Genomic DNA, 26,277 nt, shown 5'->3' with positions numbered 1-26,277 from the left:
GGAAAGGAAGAAGTCATGAAGTCATACCGTCCCTGCTTACAGATGACACAATCTTATATATAGAAAAGCCTAAAAAGCTGTACCAAAAATCTCTTAGAACTTATAAACAAATTTAGCAAAATTGCAGGATTCAAAATCAACATACAAGATTTAGTAGTAATATATTTTTATTCAGAAACAATGAACAAGCAGAATAAGAAATCAAGAAAGCAATACCTTTATAATAGTTAAAATCAAAAGAAAACTCAAAGAATAAATTTAACTAAGGAGGTAAAAGAATTTTTATAAGAAAAACTATGAAACACTGATGAAAGATATTGAAGAGGATACACACACACAAAAATAGAAAAACACATTTATACAGAATGAATATGGTAAAAGTGACCACACTACCAAAAGTGATCTACAGATTTAATGTAATCTCTATCAAAATACAAATGACATTCTTCACAGAAATATTTAAAAAGTCCTAAACTTCATATAGAACCATTATTGAGGCTGAATACCCAACTTCCAAATATATTACAAGGCTAAACAGTGGCCAAAACAGCATGGTACTGGCATGAAAATTGACCCATGGACCAAAGGAACAGAATGGAGAACCCAGAAATAAATCTACTTGTCTTAGTCCACTTGCTTGTTGCTATTAAAAAACAAACAAACTGAGGTTGGGTAATTTATAATGAAGAGTGGTTTATTGGGCTTACAGTTATGCAGGCTGCAACAAGAAGCATGGCACCAGTACCTGCTTCTGGTGAGGGTCTTAAGAATCTTTTACTCATGTGAGACAGCAAATGGAAGCAGGCATCACATGACAAGAGTAAGAAAGCAAGAGAGAGTAAGTGCAAGAGGTGCCAGGTTCATTTTGAAATGTGTCAGTAAAGAAAAAAAGTAACAGATGAAACAAATGTAGAAAAATGCAGAAAATATTAAACTTGAGTGGTGTGTATATATAAAATATTCATAAAAATAAAAAGAAAAACTCAATGGATAGTGTAATCAGAATATTAGACAAAGCCAAAGAGAGAAATAGAAGACAGATCTAAAGGGAATATTCAGATTGTGAGTAAAATTTAAAAAGGAAACTCACCTTCCTTTGGGTTCACTGCTGCAGGGAGACCATTCCAATCAAGGGTCCAGGTAGGGCAAGGGTGGGGAGAAAACATCACTTCGATGCCTTTTGCCTAGAAAAGAAAATAGCCTCTTTCCGAATTAATAAATGATATAATCCTCTTATGTTCTTGAAGGCTAAATTTTTAATTTTCTATACTGGTAAGGAGAGGCATAAATAGTAATAATTATCAGATATTCCCCAAAATACTTATCAAGTAAATAAAAATACATGTTGGTTTTTTGACATCACAGTTCCTTGTATATTAATTTTATATTAAGATAATAAAAAGTAATGCTATTAAAATTATTATTATAGAAGTACTGTGCTACCTAGAAATATATTAGATATCAAAGAGAAAAGCCACCCAAAGATAAAAATGTTATCAAAAACAACCTACACAGAAAAAACAAAAAACTGACTGCACATGTTCATCAAGGTCTCTCTTTAGATACATGAAAACTACCACAGACTATTAGCTATTTTTACAGTACACACCCTAAAACATCACTCACACTAGTCTTTAACAAGTGCTTGTAATGTTCCTAGAAAAGGATTCCTCTGGTTTATAAATAGCTCCCGGCATTTTCATGAATAAGGCCCACTTTTTAATACACTAAAACATTTTCAAGCTCCTTCCCCATTTATTTACTTTTATTTACTTGATCTACATACAGTGGCATGGCATAGTCATAGATTCAAAAATACCTTCAAATTACATTCTGAGTCCACCTCCCACAGTGTATATGTCCATGCTTCAGATATTTTTATCTCCGGAAATAATCTTTTCTAAAGAAAACTCTTTGAGACTCCAGCATTAAATCCTCTGTATCAGTTAGTTTATAAGATTATATTCCATCATAAAAACTAGTTGAATTTGAGTCCCAAAAGAAATAGTAAAAAGAATCTTTTGTTAAAACTAGAGATATAACTATTGGTCTAGAAAATCTAGAGCACTCATTTGACTCCAGAAATATAAACATATTTCTCTGACATCATCTACCTTTCTTCTATCTTCTTTAGACTAGCCACATTGACCTTGATATTCCTTATTTCACTAAGCTCATTCTCACTTTAAGGTCTTTTTAAAAAAATATAACTATATTGAGATATAGTTTACAGGCCACAAAATTTACCCTTTTACAGCATACAATTCAGTGGTTTTTATTCATGGTTGTTCAACCATTACCACTATCTAATTTCAGAATATTTTGTTTCCAAAAGAAGCTCCATACCCCCTCAAGAGGTGAGCCAGAGATCCCTCGACAGCGTAACTATGTATTCAAGACATATCAAAAGCTGGAAGGAGGTGATAACTTCTAAAATCAACGATATAATTATGTTTTATTATTTTATCGGCTACAGAGCTTAGTTGAAGAGTTAAGAAGTTTGTGCCCCTACCAAAGTCTTCTTGTGCATTTCTGTTAACTATAGAAATCAAATAATTCCTAAGCCAAGGATGGAAATATAATAAATATTTTCCCAGTGGATTTAAATTATTTCATAAATTATCCTCTATCTTCAAATAGAATATTTATAGTTGTTCAATCATTACCATTTTCTAATTTTAGAATATTTTCATTGTTTCCTAAAAAGGCTCCAAATCCACTTAAGAAGTGAGTCAGAGATCCCTCAATAGTGTAACCATCTTAAAAGCAAAACATTTTTGCAGATTGTTTCAAACAGTAAGGAAAAGAAAGTTTATTGTTGAAAACTTTACATTGGTACTATTGGAAAAAGTGTTGTCCCAAACAGAAAAAACAAATAAAGCATATGTATTCTTATGTAGTAAACACATTAAAATCAAAGATTAAAGTAAAAATAAAATTTAAAAAAGTTCGAAATTGTAAATTTAGACAACACCTTGGAAAGTAAATTGAAATATTCATCTTTATATTTCTTTTTTGTTTGTTTGTTTGTTTTTTGAGTTGGAGTCTCACTCTGTTGCCCAGACTGGAGTGCAGTGGCCGCTCCTGGCCACCGCAGCCTCCACCTGCTGGGCTCTGGCGATCCTTCTGCCTCATCCTTCATTTAAGTAGCCGGAATTACAGGCATGCGCTACCACGCCCAGCTGTTTTTTTTAAATTTATTGCAGAGATGAGGTCTCGCTGCCCAGGCAGGTCTCGAACCCACAGGCTCAGGCAATCCACTCACCTCAGCCTCCCAAAGGCGCGGGATTACAGGCTGAGCCACCGAGCCTGGCTCTTATATTTCTTTAACTTGAAATTGTCATCCCAAACTCAGAGACCGAGATTAAAATCTTGCAAAAGAAAAATACACTTGACCAGGATGATACTACTTTGGACAATATCCTGAATATTAAAAAAATCTTTAATTAAGTATATTTCACTTAAATGCAAAACACTAGCAGAAATATTAATTGGCACAGAGTGATGCAGGATAGCTACAAATAAAATTTATAGCAAAAATAATGTCAACAAATGATTACAAGTTGAGTAGAATTCTCAGCAACATTATCACATGGAATTTTTCAAAGAAAATTTTAACAAAACAATTTAAGTACCATTAACTTGGTCATAGTTGGTCTTGGTCCACCTATAAATAAAGGGTTATTCTGTTCTTCTACACCTGGGACTTCATTTAAGTTTGGATGCTGTTCATTTGAAGTTGTCAAATCTGGTAAATGGAGAAATTGGATCCCACACTTTGAAGCTGCTATTTTTACTCTTGGCACTTCCTGAATCCTCTGGTACCAAGACATTAACAGTGGAAATTCTACCAACTTCTCAGAAAATTTATTGCAGATAATTACCTAGGTAGGAAAAGGATAAAACATATTATTATATGTTTTTTGTTGATAATAGCCATATTGAGGTAACTTTACAAACCACAAAATTCACACATTTTAAGTGTACAGTTCAAGCAGTGAGTTTGTTCTTAGAACCACAATCAGGTTCTAGAACACTTATGTCACTCCACCCTTGTGACCATTCTTAGTCAATCTTTGCTCCCACTATCAGTTGCCAGCAAACACTGATCTGATTTCTATGCTTATAATAATTTTGTCTTTTTTAGAATTACATAAAAATGGAATCATAAAATGTGTTTGTCATTTATCATTCAGCATTATGTTTATTAGGTTAATCCATGTAGTTGCATTTATAAATAGTTTGTTTTTTTTTATTATGAGCAGCAGTCAAATGAAAATACTATATTTCTCTTATCCATTCACTAGTTGATGGACATAAGCATGTTTCTGATTTTTGGCTATTATAAATAATGTTGCTATACATATTCATGTACTGATACTTGTGTGGAAATGTTTTTCATTCCTTAGGAGTAGATTTTTTTTTTTTTTTGAGTTGGAGTCTCACTCTGTCGCCCAGACTGGAGTGCAGTGGCCGCTCCCGGCCACCGCAGCCTCGACCTGCTGGGTTCCGGCGACCCTTCCGCCTCAGCCTTCCGAGTAGCCGGAATTACAGGCATGCGCTACCACGCCCGGCTGATTTTTTGATTTATTGTAGAGATGAGGTCTCGCTGCCCAGGCGGGTCTCAAACCCGCGGGCTCAGGCAATCCACTCACCTCAGCCTCCCAAAGGCGCGGGATTACAGGCTGAGCCACCGAGCCCGGCAGGAGTAGATATTTTAAGAGTCCAGTTGCTAGGATGCATGGTAACTGCACATTTAACTTTTAAATGCCAAGTTATTCTTCATGGTAGCCACAAAATTTTACAATTCCCACTAGCAATCCATGAAGGTTTCAGTGTCTCCATAACTTGTCAACACTTGGTATTATCAGGTTTTTTTGTTTTCATCATTCTTGTGTAGTAATATTTCATTGTGATTTTTCTGTTATTAATGATGTTGAGCATCTTTTCATTGACTTAATTGCCATCTGTTTATATTCTTTGGTGATATACTTTCTAAGTTTTTTATCATTCATTTTATAACATAAAAACTGTAGCAACTCAGCAATAAGAAAATGAACAACCCAGTTCTAAAATGAGCAAAATATCTGAGCAAAAAAGATATACACATGGCAACTAAGCATAGGAAAAAATGCTCAGCATCATTATTTCATTACAGAATTACAAATTAAAACAAGGAGATACAATTACACCTCTATTAGAATGACAAAAATAAAACACTGGTAATATCAAGTGATGATGACAATGTGGAACAATAGGAACTCTCAGTCACTGATGATGGGAATGTACTTTGAGAGGTGGTTTGGCAGTTTCTTATAAAATCAAACATATTCTTGCCACACAATCCAGCAATCATGCCCAAATGAGTTGGAAATGTATGTCTATACAAAAACCTGAATGCAGATGGTAATAGCAGCTTTATTCATAATGACCAAAACTTGGAAGTTACCAAGATGCCCTTCAGTAGATGAGTAAATACATGCAATGGAAAACACCCCTCGGTAGAAAAACAAGAATATGATAATTCCAAGAAGAATCAATATAAACAACAATGACAACATTTGTAAATGTCTATAAATGCTACAACTGAAAATTAGGGGAAATTTCACAAAATATATTCAACTGTTTATCATCTATCATTGGTAGTATATTTTTTATCTCTTCATGAATGCCTCTGTAATCAATTTATTTCAAATCTGGAATCCTTTTCATCTATAATTCATGGTCAAGGATACATTCCTCTGTATGTCTCATTTTACTTGATATGTTCTTTTTTTTTTTTTTTTGAGTTGGAGTCTCACTCTGTCACCCAGACTGGAGTGCAGTGGCACGCTCCCTGTCACCGCAGCCTTGACCTGCTGGGCTCTAGCGAGCCTTCCGCCTCAGTCTTCTAAGTAGCTGGAACTACAGGCATGCGCTACCACGCCCGGCTAATTTTTGATTTTATTGTAGAGATGAGGTCTCACCAAGTTGCCCTGGTGGGTCTCGAATCCGTAGCCTCAGGCAATCCACTTAACTCAGTCACCCAAAGCACTGGGATTACAGGCTGAGCCACTGAGTCCGGCTGATACGTTCTTAACTGTCTATAGAGTGTTAAACGGACCATGCTATGTCAAAACTCTAAAAGCCTTACATTCTTATTTATGAAAGTTAAAGTAATTAATGGGTAAAGAACTAAAATAAGTTGAAGTATTGACTTTCTCATAACAAATAATGTAACATTTTAAAATGATTGCAATTTGTCTGGAGAGTCTACAGTCAGATGTATTTTGAGGCATCTCAATGGAAATTTTGCAGCTCACTGGAGAAGTATAGAAATGAAGAGCTTGTATTCTTAATTTAACAGTAATCTAAGATTCTTTTTTTTTGTAAAACCATCTTCTCTGAATGTATGAATTATTATGCAGAATATAAATAATATTACTTTAAAATAATGTGAAAAACACCCTTCAGAACCATGTTTTTTAAAAAATGACATGGTAAGTGTTAGGCTGGGGAGAAGCAGCACTCACCTTCCCCCATCTGCCCCTTCACCCACCGATCCCCTATGCGCCCCTCCATCCTAAACCCACAAACCACATACCAGCTTACTGGAACCTGCTGGCAGCTGCTGAAAAGGGCCAGCCAAACTTTCCAGCCCATGCCGGATGCGACGCTTTGTCTCCCCGCTTCACTGCCGCCCCCAATACCCTCCCCAATTACAGCACCCTTAAAAACCCAAGCCTGCCCCTCCTTGGGCGCAACTCCCTGGCACGAGAGCTCCCCCCGTGTCAGTCTCTCTTTCCCCCTCCGGGCCTCCCTATCAGAAGTCACAGTTGTGCTAGGGAAAGCCCTTGGTTCCAGTCAGCGATAAATCCTGGGGACACCCTGTTTATCCTGACCTTCACTCTGCCCAGCCAGTCTTCTAGACCACGGGACCTTGCCCGGGAGTTTCTCCCCCAATAAACGCTTGGTTTATACTGGCCCTTTGTCCTGTGCCTTTTTTGGTATCTCCAAACGTTACATCTTGGTGCCGAAACCTGGGAGGTGACTGAGCCACACAGGCCTCACCTCCCGGCTCTGGGACCTCCTGCCCAGACGCCTCCAGCCTGAACTGCAAATCTCCGACCCACTCTTCCACTCAAACTTTCGTGAGGTGAGTTTCCCCCGTGTCAGTCTCTCTTTCCCCCTCTGGGCCTCCCTATCAGAAGTCACAGTTGTGCCAGGGAAAGCCCTTGGTTCCAGTCAGCAATAAATCCTGGGGACGCCCTGTTTATCCTGACCTTCACTCTGCCCGGCTAGTTTTTGCCTGAATTGAGACACCTTTTCAGACTCAGACAGGCCCCGGAAATTTAGATCAACATGGGTAACCAACCCTCCAAATCTAATTGTAAGACGCCGCTGGGCTGTCTTCTCAGTAATCTGAACAAATTAGGATTAACCCCGGACATTCGTCGCAAATACCTCGTCCACTTCTGTACTATGGCCTGGCCTCAGTATAAACTGGATAATGGGTCCGAATGGCCCCCCGAGGAAACTATTAATTTTAACATCCTCACTGACTTGGATAATTTCTGCAAATGCAGTGGAAAATGGTCGGAAATTCCCTATGTTCAGGCCTTCTGGCTCCTGTGCTCCCATCCTTCCCTGTGTCAGTATTGTTCCACAACCCAAATCTTGCTGGCAAAGGGAAGCCCCCTTCCCCTTCCCCTGCCCCAGCCCCCCCACCCAAGTACAACAAGCCTCTTCCACCTGATCCAGAGCCTTCCCCCCTCATAGACCTTCTGGAAGACTTAGCTGCGCCAACCCTCGCCCTCCAAATCCTCCTCCTCCTTCTTCCAACCCACTTCCATACAACCCGCCCTCTCTCTATCCTCATCTTCCTCCTTCATCTTCCGACTCTCCCCTTCCACCGCTCTCTCTCCCCTCTCCAGTCAGTGCACATACCCACTCACATTATATGGACCATCCTCCCCACCCCGTTACTCCTGCGCCCATTTGTCCTCTCTGAGAGGTTGCAGGTCCAGATGGCATTATGTGAGCACACGTCCCTTTTTCCTTGGCCAACTTATCTGCCATTGAAAAACGATTGAGGTCGTTTTCTGCCAACCCTACTGCCTTTGCCAAAGAGTTCCGTTACCTTACCCAGGCATATGATCTGACATGGCATGATATTCATGTTATCTCTACTTCCACCCTCACTCCCGACAAACGGGATCATATCATGGCCACTGCTTGGGAGTATGCAGATAAAGTCCATCTAACAGACAACACGCAGTCAGTGGGGGCCGAGGCCGTCCCGGCAATGGACCCCAATTGGGACTACCAAGCCGGCCATATAGGACGTAGACGTAGAGATCACATGATACGCTGCATTCAGGCAGGACTTGAGGCGGCATCTCAAAAGGTAGTGAATTAGGATAAGCTTAGGGAAATAACCTAAGGCCCAAATGAAAACCCGGCTGTTTTTCTAAATCGCCTCACTGAGGCTATGACTCTCCACACCTGCCTCAGTCCAGACGATCCTGCCGGGGCTACTGTTCTTGCTACCCATTTCATTACGCAATCTGCCCCTGATATCCGCAGAAAGCTAAAGAAGGCAGAGGATGGCCCTCAAACCCCTGTCCGTGACCTGGTAAACATGGCCTTTAAGGTTTTTAATGCCCGTGAGGAAGATGCAGAAACCGCTAGGCAGCAGTGCCTCTAGCAGGTTGCTAAAGCGCAAGCCTGTGCCCTGGTTGCAGCCCTGAGGCCAATGCAACAGGGTACGGGGGTATCTCGACGTCCGGAGATGGGTAACAAAGCTCCCCCGGGAGCCTGTTTCAAGTGTGGCCAGGAGGGCCACTGAGTCAAGCAGTACCCTAACCCACATCCACCAAGTAAGCCATGCCTATCTGCAAACAAAAGGGCCATTGGAAGTTGGATTGCACTTGGCCTGGCCAAGCCCCGGTACCTCCACACGGGGCGGTGGCTGAGCTGCCTACTCTGCTCCATGAGCTGCTTGGACTGGCTGAAAGCTGAGGAGGCCTGGACTGGAAGACCCCAATTACCCTCGCCAAGCCCAGGGTCTTACTCCAGGTAGTGGGTAAGTCAATCTCATTCCTTGTGAGGGCTACCTATTCGGTTCTGCCTTCCTTTTCAGGGCCTCTATCTCCTTCCCAGGTCTCAGTCGTTGGTATCGACGGCCAGGCTTCTGTCCGCCTTCAAACTTCGCCTTTACCTTGTTCTCTCAGTGATTGGATGTTTAGTCACTCCTTCCTTATTGTCCCATCCTGCCCCGTTCCGTTGCTCGGCAGGGATATCCTCTCACAACTGGGCGCCACTTTAATGCTGCCAGTTTGATTGGCGGCCCCACTCCTTGCCAATATTGCTCTAGTTTCTGTTTTTCCCAGCTCAAACCTGCTGCCTCCCCTCCTACCCCACCTAGTCAACCCCGATGTGTGGAACATTTCCACTCCAGTCATAGCCCAACACCACACCCCGATTTGCATAATTTTCAAAAACCCCTCTAACTTCCCTTCTAGACCCCAGTTCCCCATTTCAGCCACACATCATAAGGGCCTTAAAACCATCATCACTTTCTTGCTTTCTCAGGGCCTCCTCATACCTGTTAACTCTCCATGTAACACCCCTATCCTTCCAGTCCATAAGCCCTCTGGAGACTACTGCTTGGTCCAGGACCTGCGTCTCATTAATGAGGCTATAGTCCCTCTCCACCCAGTGGTCCCTAATCCCTACACTCTTTTATCTCGGATACTACCACAGACACACATTTCACTGTCATTGACCTCAAGGATGCTTTCTTTACTATCCCCCTACACCCAGACTCTTACCCCCTTTTAGCTTTCACCTGGGAGGACCTGGACACAGAACAGGCACCACAACTTGTATGAACAGTCTTGCCACAGGGCTTCTGGGACAGCCCCCACCTCTTTGGCCAGGCTCTCGCAGCTGACCTAGCTGATTGCCCTCTTCAACCTAGCCACCTCATCCAGTATGTGGATGATCTCTTACTTTGCAGCCCATCTGAGGAGCTGTCCCCCCCCACACAGCTGCCCTTCTCAATTTCCTGGTCTCTAGGAGATACCGGGTGTCCCCCCAGAAAGCCCAGCTCACACAACCTGAAGTCATCTACCTTGGCGTCCACCTTACTCCCACCACTAAGGCCCTGACAATGGACCACCTCCATGCTATACGGCAGCTGACACCCCCAGAAAATGGTAACCAAATCTTGTCCTTTTGGGCTTTGTGGGGTACTTCAGGTAATGGATCCCTAACTTCGCCCTGTTAGCCGAACCTCTGTATGCGGCAGCCCATAAATGCTGAGGTTCGCAAGGCATTTGTTGCTCTTCGCAACACCCTCCTGTCTTCACCACTGCTGTATCTCCCTAACCCCTCTCAGCCCTTCTATTTGTTCACAGATGAGCACCATGGAATAGCTGAGGGGGTCCTACCACACCTGGTGGGCCCCTCCCACCGCCCGGTAGCCTACCTCTCCAAACTGTTCAGGGGTGGCAACCCTGCCTATAGGCAGTAGCAGCGGCCACTGTTCTAACCAAGGAGGCTTTAACACTTTCTTTACATCATCATATCACTGTCTTCTCCCCTCACAGAGTCCACGAACTGTTGGGACATCGGGTGCTCTCTCTCCTAGGTCCCTCCAGGACACAGGAGTTCCATTTGTTGTTCCTGGACAACCTGGGGATAACTCTAAAGCCTTCACCGCCCCTTAACCCGGCGTCTCTACTCTCTCTCCCCAACTCTGATGCAGGGCCTATCCACTCTTGCCCGGAGGTGGTGGAGGCCCTGACTCTGCCCAGGGACGGACTCTCAGATCAGCCACTTCAGTCCCCAGACCTCACTCTGTTAGTGGATGGTAGTTCTATCTGTACCCCACAAGGCCACCGGCAGGCGGCCTATGCTATAGTCTCTGCTGACTCTGTTCTCGAGGCCCAGCCCCTTCCTGTGGGCACCACTTCCCAAAAAGTGGAGCTTGTTGCTCTTACATGGGCTCTCAAACTATCTAAAGGGCAGCGGGTAACCATCTACACCGACTCCTGATATGCCTTCCTCATTGCTCATTCCCATGCTGCCATTTGGAAGGAAAGAGGATACCTCACGACTCGGGGCACACCCATTACCAATGCCAAACTAATTTCTAAACTACTCCAGGCCCTGCAGAGCCCACAGGAAGTTGCCATTGTCCACTGTCAAGGCCATCAAGTCTCACAGGATCTAGTGGCCAAGGGCAATGCCTGGGCAGACTCTGTCGCTAGGGGACTAACCCAGGTCCATCCCCCGTCCTCTTCCTCTCTCCCTCCCTGCAACCCCAGTACCTCCCTGAGGAGCAGCAGTCCCTATTAAATAAGAGGGCCCATGTCACACAGCAGGACTGCATCATGCTGGGGAATTGAGTTGTGCTACCACAAAATCAGGCCTCCCAATATTTTGACAGAAGTCCACCGCTCTCTGCACATCGGACCTGAGGCCATGTATAGGTTTCTCTCTCCTATATTCCATCTAACGGGTTTAAAAAGGCTTATCTCTCAGGTTCATACCGCGTGCTCAGTCTGTTCTGCCATCACTACGCAGGGAGGATTGCGCCCCCATATTCCCACTCACCAGATGAGGGGCTACCTCCTAGCCGAGGACTGGCAAATTGACTTCACCCATATGCCTGTCCACAAAAAATTTTGGTATTTGCTGACTCTAGTGGATACCTTTTCAGGCTGGATCGAGGCCTTCCCCACTGCCAAGGAAACGGCTGATGTCGTGGCCACAGTCCTTCTGGAACACATCATCCCCAGGTTTGGCCTCCCAGCCAACATCCAGACGGACAACGGACCTGCCTTCACCGCCAAAGTTGTCCAGCAGGTGGCTGCTAGCCTGGGAGTTACCTGGAAACTCCACACCCCTTACTGCCCACAGTCGACGGGTAAGGTAGAAAGGGCAAACAGCATTTTAAAAACACACCTCACCAAGCTCACCCTAGAGGTAAAACTCGGCTGGCCTGCCCTCCTCCCACTCGCCCTCTCCAGGTTAAGGGCAGCCCCAAGGGCTCCGTCGGGTCTCAGCCCTTTTGAACTGCTGTATGGCAGGCCCTTTTTAATCAATCACAACCTACCCTCCTCACCACCTCCGCTTGCTTCCTACTTGCCTTACTTGTCTCTGCTTAGGCAGTTGCTAAGGGAGCATGTGGAATGACCCCTTCCCACGGTCACTCCTGACAACCCATCATATCTGGTTTGTACGGCCCTCCAACCGGGGGATTCAGTTCTACTCAAGCAACTGTCCCCTCAAAGCAACTGTCCCCTCAAGCTCTAACCCCCCGGTGGGTTGGCCCGTTCACGGTGGTCCTCACCACCCCCACAGCTGCCAAATTACTGGGACATTCCTGCTGGTATCATGTCTCCCGTCTCAAATTGGCCCCGGCCACAGAGGCCCTTTGGCAATGTCAATAGGTGGGTCCTACCCGTCTTCGCCTCACCCAGGGTCCTGCTACTCACTCTAGTCCTGCTGCCTCTCTCACACACAACACCACCGGATGATGGCTACCGCTGGCAGTTTTACGTTGAGGAAACAGCCCAGTCTTATGGTAAAGTCATTACTCAGGTTGTGGGCACTGGACTGTGCCAGCCCTGGGGGTGCCAGGCACCAGTCACCATCGACATCTCAATAGGCAGCATGAACTCCATCAGCCTGGGTGCAACCCCAACCCCGGTCTTCTATTTCCAATATGACCAAACTAATGCCAAATATAACCAGTGGCCTCAGACATATGGGGGTTGTGCATATAATTGGTGCAAATTGCACAAGGTCTACCCTCTCACCCACCCAGGAAAACTAATCCGTTTCACCACCTCTGATCCCTGGCACCCCAGGTGGGTGCAGGGAGTCCAGGGAGTTGTTTATAATGTCTGGCTAAACTCCAAACCATCAGGAAAACTCCGCATTTTCCGAACATACTGCCTTGTTTTTCCTCCCCCTAACAAACTTCCCAGCCTTACTGCAGACACAGAAACTTCTTTGGCTAACCAACTCCTCCCCCCGCCGAGTGCTGACCACCCTTCTCCGTTCTCTTGGCTCCGTCTAATACAAGAAGACATCTCATTACTCAACCACTCTTCGGTTGGGAATGTAAATGCTTCCTTTGCGCCACTCTAAACCGCTCCCCTTTAACAGCAGTTCCTGTCACACAATTGTTCAATGCCTCCAGTGGGCCAGTCAACCAGCCTCCTCCTATCCCTGGAATTCCTTTGTTCTGGCCCCTCAGTAACCTCTCTAATACCTGTTATGGCAGCTCCTGCATGTGCAACATCTCCAGACCTGTGCCATCTGCTCTATCTGCTCCAAGGGCTGGGTTCTTTTGGTGTAATGGCACCCTCTTCAAATCTATCAATAATTCTTACCCTTGTTGCTATCCAGTAACGCTTGTGCCGCAGCTTACATTCTATTCTGAAGAAATCTTATTCAAAGCCTTTCTCACTCTCCGCTGCGTCCACTGTGTGGCATTTCTCCCCCTCATGCTCGGTCTCATGTTTGCCATGTCCTTGGTAGCTAGAGGGCTGGGCGGGGGAGCACTGGGACACAGCCTCCTTTCTTCCCCAAATCTAGAAGAAAGGCTCCAAGCCGCCCTGGAAGCATCCGCAAGCTCCCTGGCATCCCTGCAATGGCAAATAACCACTCTAGCCCGGGTTACTTTACAAAACCGCAGGGCCCTTGATCTCCTTACAGCCAGCCAGAGTGGAACCTGCATGTTTCTCCAGGAAGAATGCTGTTTCTACATTAATGAAACAGGGCTGGTAGAGGAAAACGTCAATGTCCTCCGAAAGCTGGGAGACGAACTTTGCCAAAAAAACACCACAGAATCGCCTTTCTCTGCTTGGTGGAACTCGGGCATCATCTAATGGGTCCTGCCATTCTTGAGACCTGTTCTACTTATCTGTCTTTTACTTATGGTTGCACCCTGTCTGTTTAATTTTTTGCAGTCTTGCATGAAGGAAATTTCTTGCATCGCAGTCAATCAGCTACTCCTGCACCCCTATCCGTATGCCCCACTTCCCTCCGAGCCACCCCATCCCGGCCTCCCCTAAAACTACGCCCCCTTTCAGCTTGAAGCAGCCAGATTGAGTTAACACCCCTTATACCAAAGAGGTCGGGATGCTATGCTTGGGGAGAAGCAGCACTCACCTTCCCCTATCTGCCCCTCCACCCACGGATCACCTATGTACCTCTCCACCCTAAACCCACAAACCACATACCAGCTTACTGGAACCCGCTGGCAGCTGCTGAAAAGGGCCAGACAGAAACTTTCCAACCCACGCCAGATGCAACTTGTCTCCCTGCTTCACTGCTACCCCCAAAACCCTCCCCAGTTACAGCACCCTTAAAAACCCAAGCCTGCCTCTCCTTGGGCATGACTCCCCTAGCCCATCTTTCCAGACCACAGGACCTCGCCCGGGAGTTTCTCCCCCAGTAAACACTTGGTTTATACCAGCCCTTTGTCCTATGCCTTTTTCGGTATCTCCAAACGTTACTGTAAGGTAAGGAGAACATTTCACTAAAGTAAAATAGCAAAGAGATGAAAGAGAAAATTATAAATATTTAGAACTGAAAAAGATAACTAGCACCATTCAAAGGATTTTTTTTTATAAAGCAGCACTTAAAGTAAGACTTTTGCTTATTTAAATTAGAGAAATTTGAAACCATTCCTCCTGATACAAATTCATATATTTTTGTTTTTCTTGGTCAGAAGCTTTCTCCCTAAAACTATTACCAAACTTTCTTTCTTTAAAAATTAGAATGTTCTTACTTCTTTGAGAGGCACTAAATATTGTTTCCATGAAAACTGTTATATTGTCACAAACAGATTATGATTTATGATCATGGACAGATAGGTAAGTAAAAAAAGGTCAAGTCACAGAAAATCTCTACAAATATATCTAGTAATATTAGCAAAGCATAAGATAGAAAGGACAGAAAATGAATATGTATATATATTTTACTGTATTTTAAGTGGACTTTCTGGTTAAATAAGTACAAGTAATTAGTTATAAGAGCAAGGGCTATATCTACATCTCTTTAAATACTGCAAACACTTAAATACTATCTTGCAAATAATATTCTGTTGAGTAAATGAACAAATGTTCAAGAATCCATTTAATACCTTCAGAGAATAAGCCCCTAAATTAGTAGTTTCAGACTGCTTTTTATGACACATTAGGAGGTTGTAAAATCAACAATGTATGCATTTAAAAAATGAAACGGAAAATATCAGAGTATGTATTATGTAATAAGTTTTCTGTATATAGTATAAAGATGTACATTTATTTATATACTTATTCACTTTGTAAAATATATTATAGTCATCTCTCAGGATCCATGGGTATTGGGTCCAAAATCTGTGAATACTCAAGTCCTTGATATAAAATGGGTTAGTATTTGCTTATAACCTATGAACATCCTCTCGAATATATACATGTTCAGGACAGTGCAATTATTCTTTCCAAATATTTTCAATCTGTGGTTGGTTGCATGCATGGAAGTAGAATCTACAGACATGGAGGGCGACTGTATTTACTGTGAGTTAAAGTTAAAAAGATTAAAAAACACTGTCTACATGATTCTTGGGACCCAAAAAGTTTATAATTCTCTCCAAAATTCTTAATTGTCTAGAAATAGATTAGGTACTAAGGGAACTGAACTTAAGAAATGATAAATTAATCAAATCAGAAATACTCTTTTCTTCACATTCCCTCTCCTTTTTAGTTATTCTTATTTGTTTGATGCTTATGTCATCTTTCCTTCCTTTTGAAAATAAGTTGTGATTATATAACAATAATTCATGTTTAAAAGAAATTGAAGAGTTTTACTCTACATGACAAATCACACCATTTAGCCAGGACACTCTAACATTCAGATAGCTCAGGAGGAGCTGAACACATTCACTATACTCAAGAAAATATATTTAAGGAAGTGGCTAATAAAAACTGTGTGAAATAAAAATTAATTTTCTTCCAGAGAAATAATTACCAAAAAAAAGTCACCTTCTCATAAGATCAAAGACATTATAAATATCACAAAGTTCTTCAAGGATAAGAAAATAAACATAATTTATTCTTAAAACAATGGGGAAAAATTTATTGCTACCAAAGCACAACATAAAATCCTAGTGACTTTGCCGTTAATTGTGATGAGGAGCAGAAATATTTGTCTGAATAAAAAGAGTAGCAAGATGTTACAATTATCCAAAATATTCCTCCTCTGCATTCCTTTCCAGTCACTATTACATAAAATAGTATGTCCTTATTATTTCTTATTTCCTTAGTCATGCCTACTTTTTCGAATACATGTCATAACACACAGATGTTTAGGAGAACAATATAAACAGGGAAAAAACAGAAAACAACCTATCTAAATGGAAATATAATCCTAGTTCTCTATTTTTTTTACTTACAAATTAGAACTAGTGGGTGAAACCTAAAAACTCGACCTAATGCATAGGAGAGGACATAGAAAATACAAATTTACTACTAAATAAGTGGCATCCATCATTTTTACAATATGCCAGCAAATAGTGAGATCCCTATTTTATTCCCAATTTTATGTCAATGGAGACACTAAAAAAGGTGTTTAATCAATTTCTAAAAGTGAAACTATTTTACTTTAGCTAATAAAGATGTGTATTTTTTTTAAACATTCAATTCAAAGCATTAGAAGTTAAAATGTAAGCCGGGGTTGGCGGCTCGGCCTGTAATCCCGCGCCTTTGGGAGGCTGAGGTGAGTGGATTGCCTGAGCCCACAGGTTTCGCGCCTTTGGGAGGCTGAGGTGAGTGGATTGCCTGAGCCCACGGGTTTGGGACCCGCCTGGGCAGGTGAGACCTCATCTCTACAATAAAATAAAAAAATTAGCCGGGCTTGGTAGCGCGTGCCTGTAATTCCGGCTACTCGGAAGGCTGAAGCGGAAGGATCGCCGGAGCCTAGCAGATGGAGGCTGCGGTGGCCGGGAGCGGCCACTGCACTCGTCTGGGCGACAGAATGAGACTCCAACTCAAAAAAAAAAAGAAGTTAAAATGTAGAAATATTCAAATTACAAAAAGATTTTATAAAATGGCAATCTGTTTTATAGGAGTAGAATAATCTTTTAAGTAGTTCTAAAGTGTGCCTGTTTACTAGTAGCAATGGAAAAAATAACACACTTTTGTGGTATCAGAGCAGCAGCATTTTTCCCTAGTAGAACAATTCATTGCTACTTCTCCCATATGCTTGATATATTATCTACTAGAAGATTCTAGCAAACAAAAGAGGGGGAAAATGTTTTTATTTATTAATTTATTCCTTTTAAATCTGTTTCTAAAACTTTTCAGAGGAGAAGGTATCTTTAGGCCCCTTCCATGAAGAGGTCCTGGGCCATCAGGGGCTAATTTTACAAAGTAATACAGCATCTACTGAAAAGGAACAGTTTGAAGCTGCTTTAGACATAACACCTCAGCCACTCTACACGTCTTGCATCCTTTGCTTTATTCTGTTTTGTAGAACTGGATATTTTCCCTAGTCCTAATGTTAGCAGAATTGACTCTGTCCTTTTATGCCATTGACCTAATTCCTGTGGCTAAATAGTCTGCTTATAGGTTCAGTTTTATATGCTTCTGAACCAAACCTAGTAACTTGACCTTGATTACTCATTGTGAACTTGATCCTGATTGTGATCATTTATACTGCTACTCTATTCACCTCAGTGTGTGTTAATGCAAGCCCAACGGCTTGGCAACATAGCCACTGCATGAACTAAAATGCTTCCTTACTCAAGATGACCTAAAGGAGAAAAATATAACAAATAACATCAAGCCTTTGGCAAAGAAAGATGAATTCTCAAAAGAAAATGTGTAGATCCAGGAAAAATACAAAGAAAAATATATTGAGAAGTAATTTACATATTATATAAAAAAACTTAATACTTATTGGACTTTATATGATACATGAAATAGAATAGACTAAGTATACAGGCTTTCCCTCATTATAAACTGAGATAAAACAAAGTTTCTCAGTATTATTAGATAGATTTACTCAGTATGTGGCAATGAGGTAGATGTCCAACCTGATTCAAGGGGGAAAGTCTCCTCTCAATGAGGAATACTTTGGCCTCAATTAATCCTAATCATGTAAATAGTATTTAAATTCAGCTAAAACCAGATGCAAAACAGCTGAAAAGAAGCTGGTCCTCTGAATAACGACCTAAACAATCATCTTAATGCAGGTGAATCCAATTTTTTGTTGAGTTTGAAATTAAACACTCAAGTTTTTTTCATCAGCTTATTTTATTTTCTTTGTAGCACTTACCATTATTTTATATAAATATTATTTATTTGTTTACTTGTTCATTTATATCTTCCACTACCGAAATATTAACACCATGAGGGCTGGGAGTTTATTTGTCTTATTCATCACTGTTTTCCTAGTGCCTATGCCAGTGGCTGACAATATAGCAGGCTTTCAATAAATTTCTCCAATGAGTGAGTAGATGTGCCACTTTAAATTCTTATAAAATTATACACATAGCTATCAAAAAAGCCAAGAAGAACAAGTATTAAAAATTCATCAAATGACTGCTCTAATGACTTGTTGGTAATAGAAGGGAGGGGTCAGGGATAAGACAGTCTAGAAATCATTTGACTAGGAAAAAATTTAAAAATCAGTGTCTTCTCCCCAATCAGTTTTGTGAACACTATGAATAAATATGACACTTGACATTTAAAATTCCGATCCACATCTAAACAATTCCTGAATCTCTCTCTCTCTCTCTTTTTTTCTTTACATTGTCTTTGTTGCCAATCTTGTCTTGTTTCAATTTTGAGGAAAAGAGAAATGTTCTTTAAGAAAATTGATCAATACTACCTAATTTATTAGTGAAGCCCTGACCTCCAAATATATAGATTTTCATTAAATGTCTCTTCTCATCTGTCAGTAGAGATACCTGAAGTGTTGGTGATATATAATGAGAATGAAATCTGATATCTAATTCCTTAGTAGGGAAAAGGTGAAATATTTCAAAGCAAAAATGAAGCTCTTTAAAACCAATTGGAAGGATGCAGAGCTAAGTTTCCCATGTTCACTCTGATATTATTTTCACTCTGTTCTTTATCCCCCATAAAGGAAATATAGTATATATAAAATCAATGGAAAACACTATATATACCAGGGTGCCAAAAAAAAATTCACACTTTAAGAGATGTCATCTATGTATTACTTTTAGTTCACTGTAATCAGAAGTGTCTGGACGCTGATGGTAACTACTTTGAGCACTTCTTGTAATTGCAGAAGTTAAATGTGACTTGTATTCATCTTTTATCATCAGTATATATTGAGCATTACAGTTTTAATACAGTTTTTCCTTTCTTAAAATGTGTATACTTTTCTTGGCACTTCATATATATGCACACACAATCAATATGCACGTGCAATCAATACATATATATAATAAAAATCAATCCAAAACACTACACACACACACACACATGCACACACACACACAGAAATCAAGAGATCTCCCTATCCAGAAAACTTTCCATCTATTTCTCCCACAGCATACAATAGTATAGCCAGCAACTTTAATCTTATCGAGAACAAAGACACACACAGCTGAGAATAAAATACTTCTGATTTGATAATACCTAACATGAGATTAATATTTAAAGTGATTAGTAATTATAAAATATAGCAGAGAAGATTTGTTATTTTTTAGGTTTTTTAATATACCTGACCCTCTAATATTAGAAATTAATCACAGCAGCAATTTAAAATTAATAATAACAATTGCTAATATTTTAGCAACTCAAAATTAATCATAATAAATTACTAACATTTGAGCATTCTGTGTGCCAAGCCCTGTTCTCCATACTTCACACAAATTTTCATTTGTTCCTCTAATCCTATTATACAGGTACTATTATTATCTCTATTTTACAGATAAGAAAATGGAGACATATTAATAATTTGTCTAGGAGCATAATGATAGTAAGAAGTGGAATTGGAATTCAAACATAGACAATTTCATAGGCTGAAACTCACAGTAATGTATACAGTTCAGATAGAAAACTTACCAAAAAATGATGGATACAGGGCAAGAGCACAATATCCGCCAAAGTGAAGTAAAGCCCTTCTGCAAACACATGCTCCAGAGGTGGAAGGTCAGATACTTTGGCTTTTCTGATGTGAGAAGGTTCCCTGTTGGTAGTAGCTGGTTCTTCCTGCACTGTGAGCTTTGAGAATGCCACTTTCAGTTCCAGATTCTTGGATGAACAGTCGAACTCTTCAGATGTTTCCTGTGTAGAGACCTTGCTCTTTGCTTTTCCTTTAGTAAAGGGAGGCCCAATGCCAGTGGCCTTCTGTTGTTTCAGCTTCTGCCTGCGGAGTTTATCATCATTATGCACTCTAACAGGCTCATTAAGCTTTTTCTCTAGCTGTAGTATTTCTACAGGGATAGTTGGGAGCTGGTCAGAAGACTCTCTGAGAAAATTCTCAATAGCCAAAGGAATGGTGAGTTCACATAACCTGGTCCATTGACTAACCTACGAAACAAAACCAAAAAAAGAAATGAAACAATTATTTACTTTCCACATACCTTGAATAAAAATAATTGTCTTATTGGGAAAAAAGTCATGGGCTAAACCATCCCTGGGCTAGGTTTTTATGCTACTTCAAGAGACATTTTACAGTGCTTCAGAAGTAAAAACATTAAGCAATGGAGGTTTAGCGTTCCTGTTCCCTCCTCTTACTGAATAAAAAAGCCTTTAAAATATACCTTCCTTAGTCTATCCCTGCCAAAATAAGCAGGGCTTCCAAAGTTTTGCTATTTGAACTTCTTATATGTAAACATTCCCCTTAAAAATCCTCAATGAGCTCAGCCTGTAATCCCAGCATTTTGGGAGGCCAAAGCGAGAGGATTGCCTGAGCCCAGGGGTTCGAGACCAGCCTGGGCAACTTGGTGAGACCCCCGTCTCTACAATAAATCACACACACACACAAACTAGCAGGGGCGTGGTGGCAGCTACCTGGAAGGCTGAGGTGGAAGAAGTGCCTAAGCCCAGCAGGTTGAGGATGCAGTGACCAGTAGCGTGCCACTGCACTCCAGCCTGGGTGACAAAAGTGAGACTCTAACTCAAAAAAAAAAAAAAAAAAAATCCTCAATGAAACAAAAATAAAGAATAAAAAAGAGGAGTTATTCTCTAAAAAGTCTTTAAACTTCATAAATTAAATCTTAAATTCTTATTTTTCAAAACTGCACTGAAATATTGGCACACATGAAGGGCTATTTTAACTATTTCACTGGTTAAATAAATGAATTCTTATTCCTAACAGGAAGTTAAAATGGGTTCAGGTAAATATGTATTCCTTTGTGGCTTGAAATAGCAGAAAAGAGACATTATACTTACTTCAGCACAGGCTTTCAAGCAAGTCTTTTTAAAACCAAGAAGTTCCAAAATTTCCTTTTTTGTGGGATCTGCTTCATATGATTTCTGGATTATATGTCTTAGTACAACAGCAAGTCCTGCTCTACAAAAGTTGTCTGGTCGTTCTACTACCGCAGGTAAACAGCAATTCTGGACTATTGGTGGAAGCTCTTGCTTTGAAATAAATTGTATTTCAACATCCTGGGTTAGTACATCTCTTAGTGAACTATCTGTACTTTCTTTGGTGAGAACTAAGCAAACTTTAAATATTTTGCAGTCACAGTATGATAACAAAAATAAAGTTACAGATGTATGAAGAGGAAAGATAGATCCTTCTGTTTGGTGAGAAAAGTCCAGGTATAGATATTCTTGTTCTGTAAGACTTTTCTTTAAGGCTTTCATTTTCTTCTTTCATTGGGTCACCTAAAGCATAAAATGAAGTGATTATAGGCCTTAAAATATAATAATTTAGAAACTAAAAAAAAAAAAAAGAATGTTTTAAAACCCTGTTCAAGAAATTAGTAAAAAAAATTGATAGATAACGATGTTTATAAGAATTTGGTCCTGAAAACTGACAAAATGGTTTCCAAAAGAAAAAATTCCAATCTGTTTAAATAACTAGACTTTGGGGAAATTTAACACTCAGCTCCTTTAAAATGAGCATACTTTAGTGCTTTGCAATAGAAACCTCCATTTAAGTCCTCTGGGGTCTCACTGTAGGTGAGAATAGGAGATAAATAGTACAGGAAATAAGAAATCAACCAAGAATACTGCGAGCTGTTTGGGGATAATAGCCTTGAGAAATTTTGACAATGCTGGTCCTTCCATACTGCTTCTGTTTTGTGACTTTACAATAAATAGAGAGGGCATATTCATTTCTTCATGAGAAATGGATTCTCCTAAAGCAAGCAATGAGCTGGTGAGTCTATGTATCATCATACAAAAATATTTTAATTTTCCCATAACTTAGATGTTGACAGCTGAGTTACCTCAAAGTTATCATGTCCAAACTATAGTTCCTTATTCTCTCCCACACCCTAAATCTACTCCTCACGTGTCTTCTGCATGTCAGTTAATGGAACATCTGGAACATCATCCTTTCTAAAAAGTTGCTCAAGCCAAAAACCTGGAGTAATTCTTAATTACTTTCACACCCCATAACCAATCCATTAAAAACTTATTTTGGCTCGATCTTCAAAGCATATCAAGAGTCTGATGATTTCACAACATTTCCATTGCTTCTACTGTGATCCAAGCCATCATCACCTCTTCAGAATTACAGCAACAGACTGCTTCCGGTTTTACCTCCCACTCATCTATATCTCATTACAGTAGTCAAAGTGATGCTGCTAAAAATGAAGTAATATCATCCCACTACTCATTTCAAATCCTCCCACCTCTTCCCATCCTAACTCAGAGAAAACTCAGTTTCTACAATGGTCTACAAAGATATCCTTGATCTAATCTTCCGTTTATGTCCTTGAGTTCATCTTACTAACCCTCTTCATTGCTCACTGCTCCAGCCAAAGTAGATTGTTATTCTTCTGAAACACTAGGTACATTCCTACTTTAGAGTGTTTGAACTTGATGTTTCCAATACCTAGAACACTGCCTCATTTCCTTCAGGTATTTACTCAGTGGCAGCTTCTGAGACTTTTCCTGGTTACTCAAGCTAATTTGCAAGTACCAACTCCTATTGTACCTGAAAAAAAACCCTCTCTATTCCCTCTTACACTTTACTTTTCTCCATAGCACTTATTATTAGGGTAACATACTACATATTTATCTCCCCCAATTAGAATGTTCCATGAAAGTAAAAAATCTTTTGTTCACTGCTTTATGTATTTATGTAATAAGCAAGTATTTGACAAACAGAAAAATGAATACACACACTGGTTATTTTAAAGTTGCAAACACACACAGTCTTGAGGTCCATTTATTGACAAGCATTTTCAAGCCATATTCCTTAAGGTTTTTATCAATTATCATGACTTTTTGTTTGATTCATACATTTCTTTGGTCCAAAATTCCTAATGATTTAATCGATAAATCACAATTCCCAAACTGACACTAGATGGCACTCTTTAAAAGCATTCACAATGGAATTGTAATAGGAAGATAGCGTATTAGAGGAAAAATTGTTTTAAAATCTTTTTTAAAGTAAACGTACAACTCTGTCGTTTAAGTGGATTTGAAATGTTAGTGTACCCTTAATTTTAGGGAATCTTCAACATACTAAATTTTGTACTCTTTTTTTTTTTTTTTTTTGAGACAGGGTCTCACTCTGTCAACACTCTGGCTGAATGAAGTACAGTGGCACAATCATGATCACGATCACAATTCACTGCAGTCTTGACCTCTTGGACTCAAGCAGTCCTCCTACCTCTGCTTCCTAAGTAGCTGGGACTACAGGCATGAGTCATCTCTCCTGGCTAAAATTTTAGAGTTTTTTGTCGAGAACAGGTCTTCCTGTGCATTGCCTAGTCTAGTCTCAGAACTCCTGGGCTCAAGCAATCCTCCTGTCTTGCCTTCCAAAATGTTGGGATTATAGGCAATGCTACCCAGCCCAGTTAAATTTTCTTTAATATTCTAAATTCCTTTACTGTTGCTAAAAGCAAAGTCAAACACTCTTTACGTTTTGTGGTTCTTTTTTAAATTGAAGAGCCTATAATCTATTATCCATTGCAACAAGAGTAAAGTTAGTAAAATCCCATCTTAAAAAGTTCCTTGATAATGGAAATAATCACTACTGCTTTGTATTTCTTTTATGAAAACATAATATATATGCATTGTTATTTATTACTTCTTTAAAAGATTACTCAGGGAGAAACTATTTTATGTAATTTAAAAGCAACAACTTTTTTACCCACAAATACCATTTTCTTCCTGAGCTTTTTGACTCTTGTTTGGCATCTAGAGTTGATTTTAAAACAAAATACTAAAGGGTATTTATTAAAGTTTGAAATTCACAAAGTATTTTCTTACTTTTTACAAAGTTGAATAGAATGCTTGAAATATTTTCATTGTTAATATAACACCTTTATGCTATAGTTCCAAAGAAAAGCCAAAGTGAGGTCTATAGCAATATTAAGGCAAAAAGAACCAACCACACTTTCTAGGAATTGATTGCCTCTTTGAGGAGGTTGCCCTAGAAAATCTATTGATTAATTTCTCAATCCTCTTGACTCACTCTCCTGACAGTAAGATACTATATAAAGAAGACCTCCAAGTACTTCAAGAGGGCAGATTTCCTCATTTGCCCAGCTGTCTAAAAAATAGTAATTATGAGACTAGTCCTACTAACACTTTTTTAAAAACTGGAACCAATGCCATGCTCTTTTACAGCTTTAGACTTAAGATATGAAGAAAAATTTAGAGTACATCTATATTTGCCACTTTCCAAAGCACATAAGAATCATGAAAATAGGTTTTTACACATATTTTATAAACTCCTCCCACTGTTAGCACTGAATAAATGCTAAATGTCAACAAAATAGAATAGCAACAACCTGCCCATGGTGATATCTAAAAATTAATGAGATGCCTGAGAGAAAATGCAAACTACTGTTGATTCTTAACATATTTTTTCTCCCAGTGCAGATGTTGGTGTTTTGTCCTAGGAGATTAAATTGTTATTTAATGATCTTGTTACTTAATTACTCTCCCTGGGCAATTTCTCCCCATTTTGTACTAATGTAATTTTCCAAATAAATATTAAATATTTAGTAAACTTGTACAAATGTGGTTTTTGGCTTGCACTATGTCTTAATTTTTTTAAGAGAACATAGTTTTTGCTCAAAGTTTGCAAATACCATAGGCAAAAGCAACCTCTCCTCTTTTTATCTTCTCCTTTTCTAGTCTGAGAATGCCTTAGTTCATTAATTTTATGTCATAAACTTTAAGAAGGTAGGTACCATAGACTCAACTTCCATTCTCTAGGGCTTCTGGGGGCACAGCTCATGTTACTCCATATTACATTCCTCCCAAGCACATAAGTAGTATCATTTGCTCTTTCTCAGCTTTGACAGATGTCACACTGCTGAGAGGGAGTGAGAAGGCAGCAGACAAAACCACAAACTTTAGGAGCTGAATGGAGCTAATACAGTGTGTCTCTCTCTCCTTCCCATGCCAATTTGCTTGGGAATCTTAAAGAAGGAATAAATGGGTTAAAAAAAAAAGAAAAAATCTGCTTCATTGCCAGAGAATCTTCAATTTTTTTTCATTTGTAGACATTTAGACCTTTCTTGCATTCTCTTTCTAATGAATATATTTCAGCTTTGATAAATTAAAATATTTCACATATGAAAAGGGCATATGAAAAGGGAATGAGCTCCAGAAGTGTTTTAATACAAAACCATTGTGCTACTTTACTCCATGCATGTATGTGTGTGTTGAGAGAGAGAGAGAGAATATGAGGGCAACAGTAAATGTATTAAAAAATTAAGCCATACAATTAAGAAAAAAATTTGGAAGTTTTGTGCAAAAAATTCAGGTAAAAAAATATCGCATTATGTATATTATATAATAGATAAATTATAGATTTCTAATAAAGACCCAAAAATGCATAACTACTGCAAATCATTAACCAATAATTTGAGTTTTTTTTCAAATAAGTTCTTTCTATACCTAGAATTCAACCGTTAGGTAAATAAGAATTGTAAATATTACATACATTTGAATGTCTTCCTACTATGTACTGAGCACACAGAACTTGTGCATTATTTCTAATCCTCACAATCCTTAAAAGTACATTTTATTTCCATTATATGGATGAAAATTATACAGTCCAAAAATATTAATTGAATGGATCTTATTTTTAAACATTCGGGAATAGGTATTTTTCTCACAT

The 26,277-nt window shown here is 39.8% G+C and overlaps 1 protein-coding gene across 1 annotated transcript; it reads right to left on the bottom strand.

Annotated features, from left to right (window-relative positions):
• Positions 1-1,073: 1,073 nt before the first annotated feature.
• Positions 1,074-21,875, bottom strand: LOC103252892 (glutathione S-transferase C-terminal domain-containing protein-like). Its single transcript, XM_008051481.1, has 4 exons — positions 21,411-21,875; positions 20,079-20,546; positions 3,636-3,884; positions 1,074-1,184 (listed from the first exon to the last, which is right to left on the bottom strand). Exons 1-4 carry the CDS (start codon positions 21,828-21,830, stop codon positions 1,074-1,076), a joined length of 1,248 nt encoding a protein of 415 aa, XP_008049672.1. The 5' UTR covers positions 21,831-21,875.
• Positions 21,876-26,277: the final 4,402 nt, after the last annotated feature.

This window comes from Carlito syrichta, unplaced genomic scaffold (genome assembly GCF_000164805.1).
Source record: "Carlito syrichta isolate Samal-C Ts95f unplaced genomic scaffold, Tarsius_syrichta-2.0.1 Scaffold176108, whole genome shotgun sequence".
NCBI classification, from domain to species: Eukaryota; Metazoa; Chordata; class Mammalia; order Primates; family Tarsiidae; genus Carlito; species Carlito syrichta.
The sequence above is the reverse complement of the archived record's forward strand: the minus strand, read 5'-3'. Positions and strand labels throughout refer to the sequence as shown.

Coding starts and splice junctions, on each gene's coding strand:
- LOC103252892 (XM_008051481.1), bottom strand. CDS start 21,830: ATGAAAGCCTTAAAGAAAAGTCTTACAGAACAAGAATATCTATACCTG. Junction 20,547..21,410: donor GCTTGAAAGCCTGTGCTGAA/GTAAGTATAATG, acceptor TTTGTTTCGTAG/GTTAGTCAATGGACCAGGTT. Junction 1,185..3,635: donor CAACTATGACCAAGTTAATG/GTACTTAAATTG, acceptor TTTCTTTTCTAG/GCAAAAGGCATCGAAGTGAT.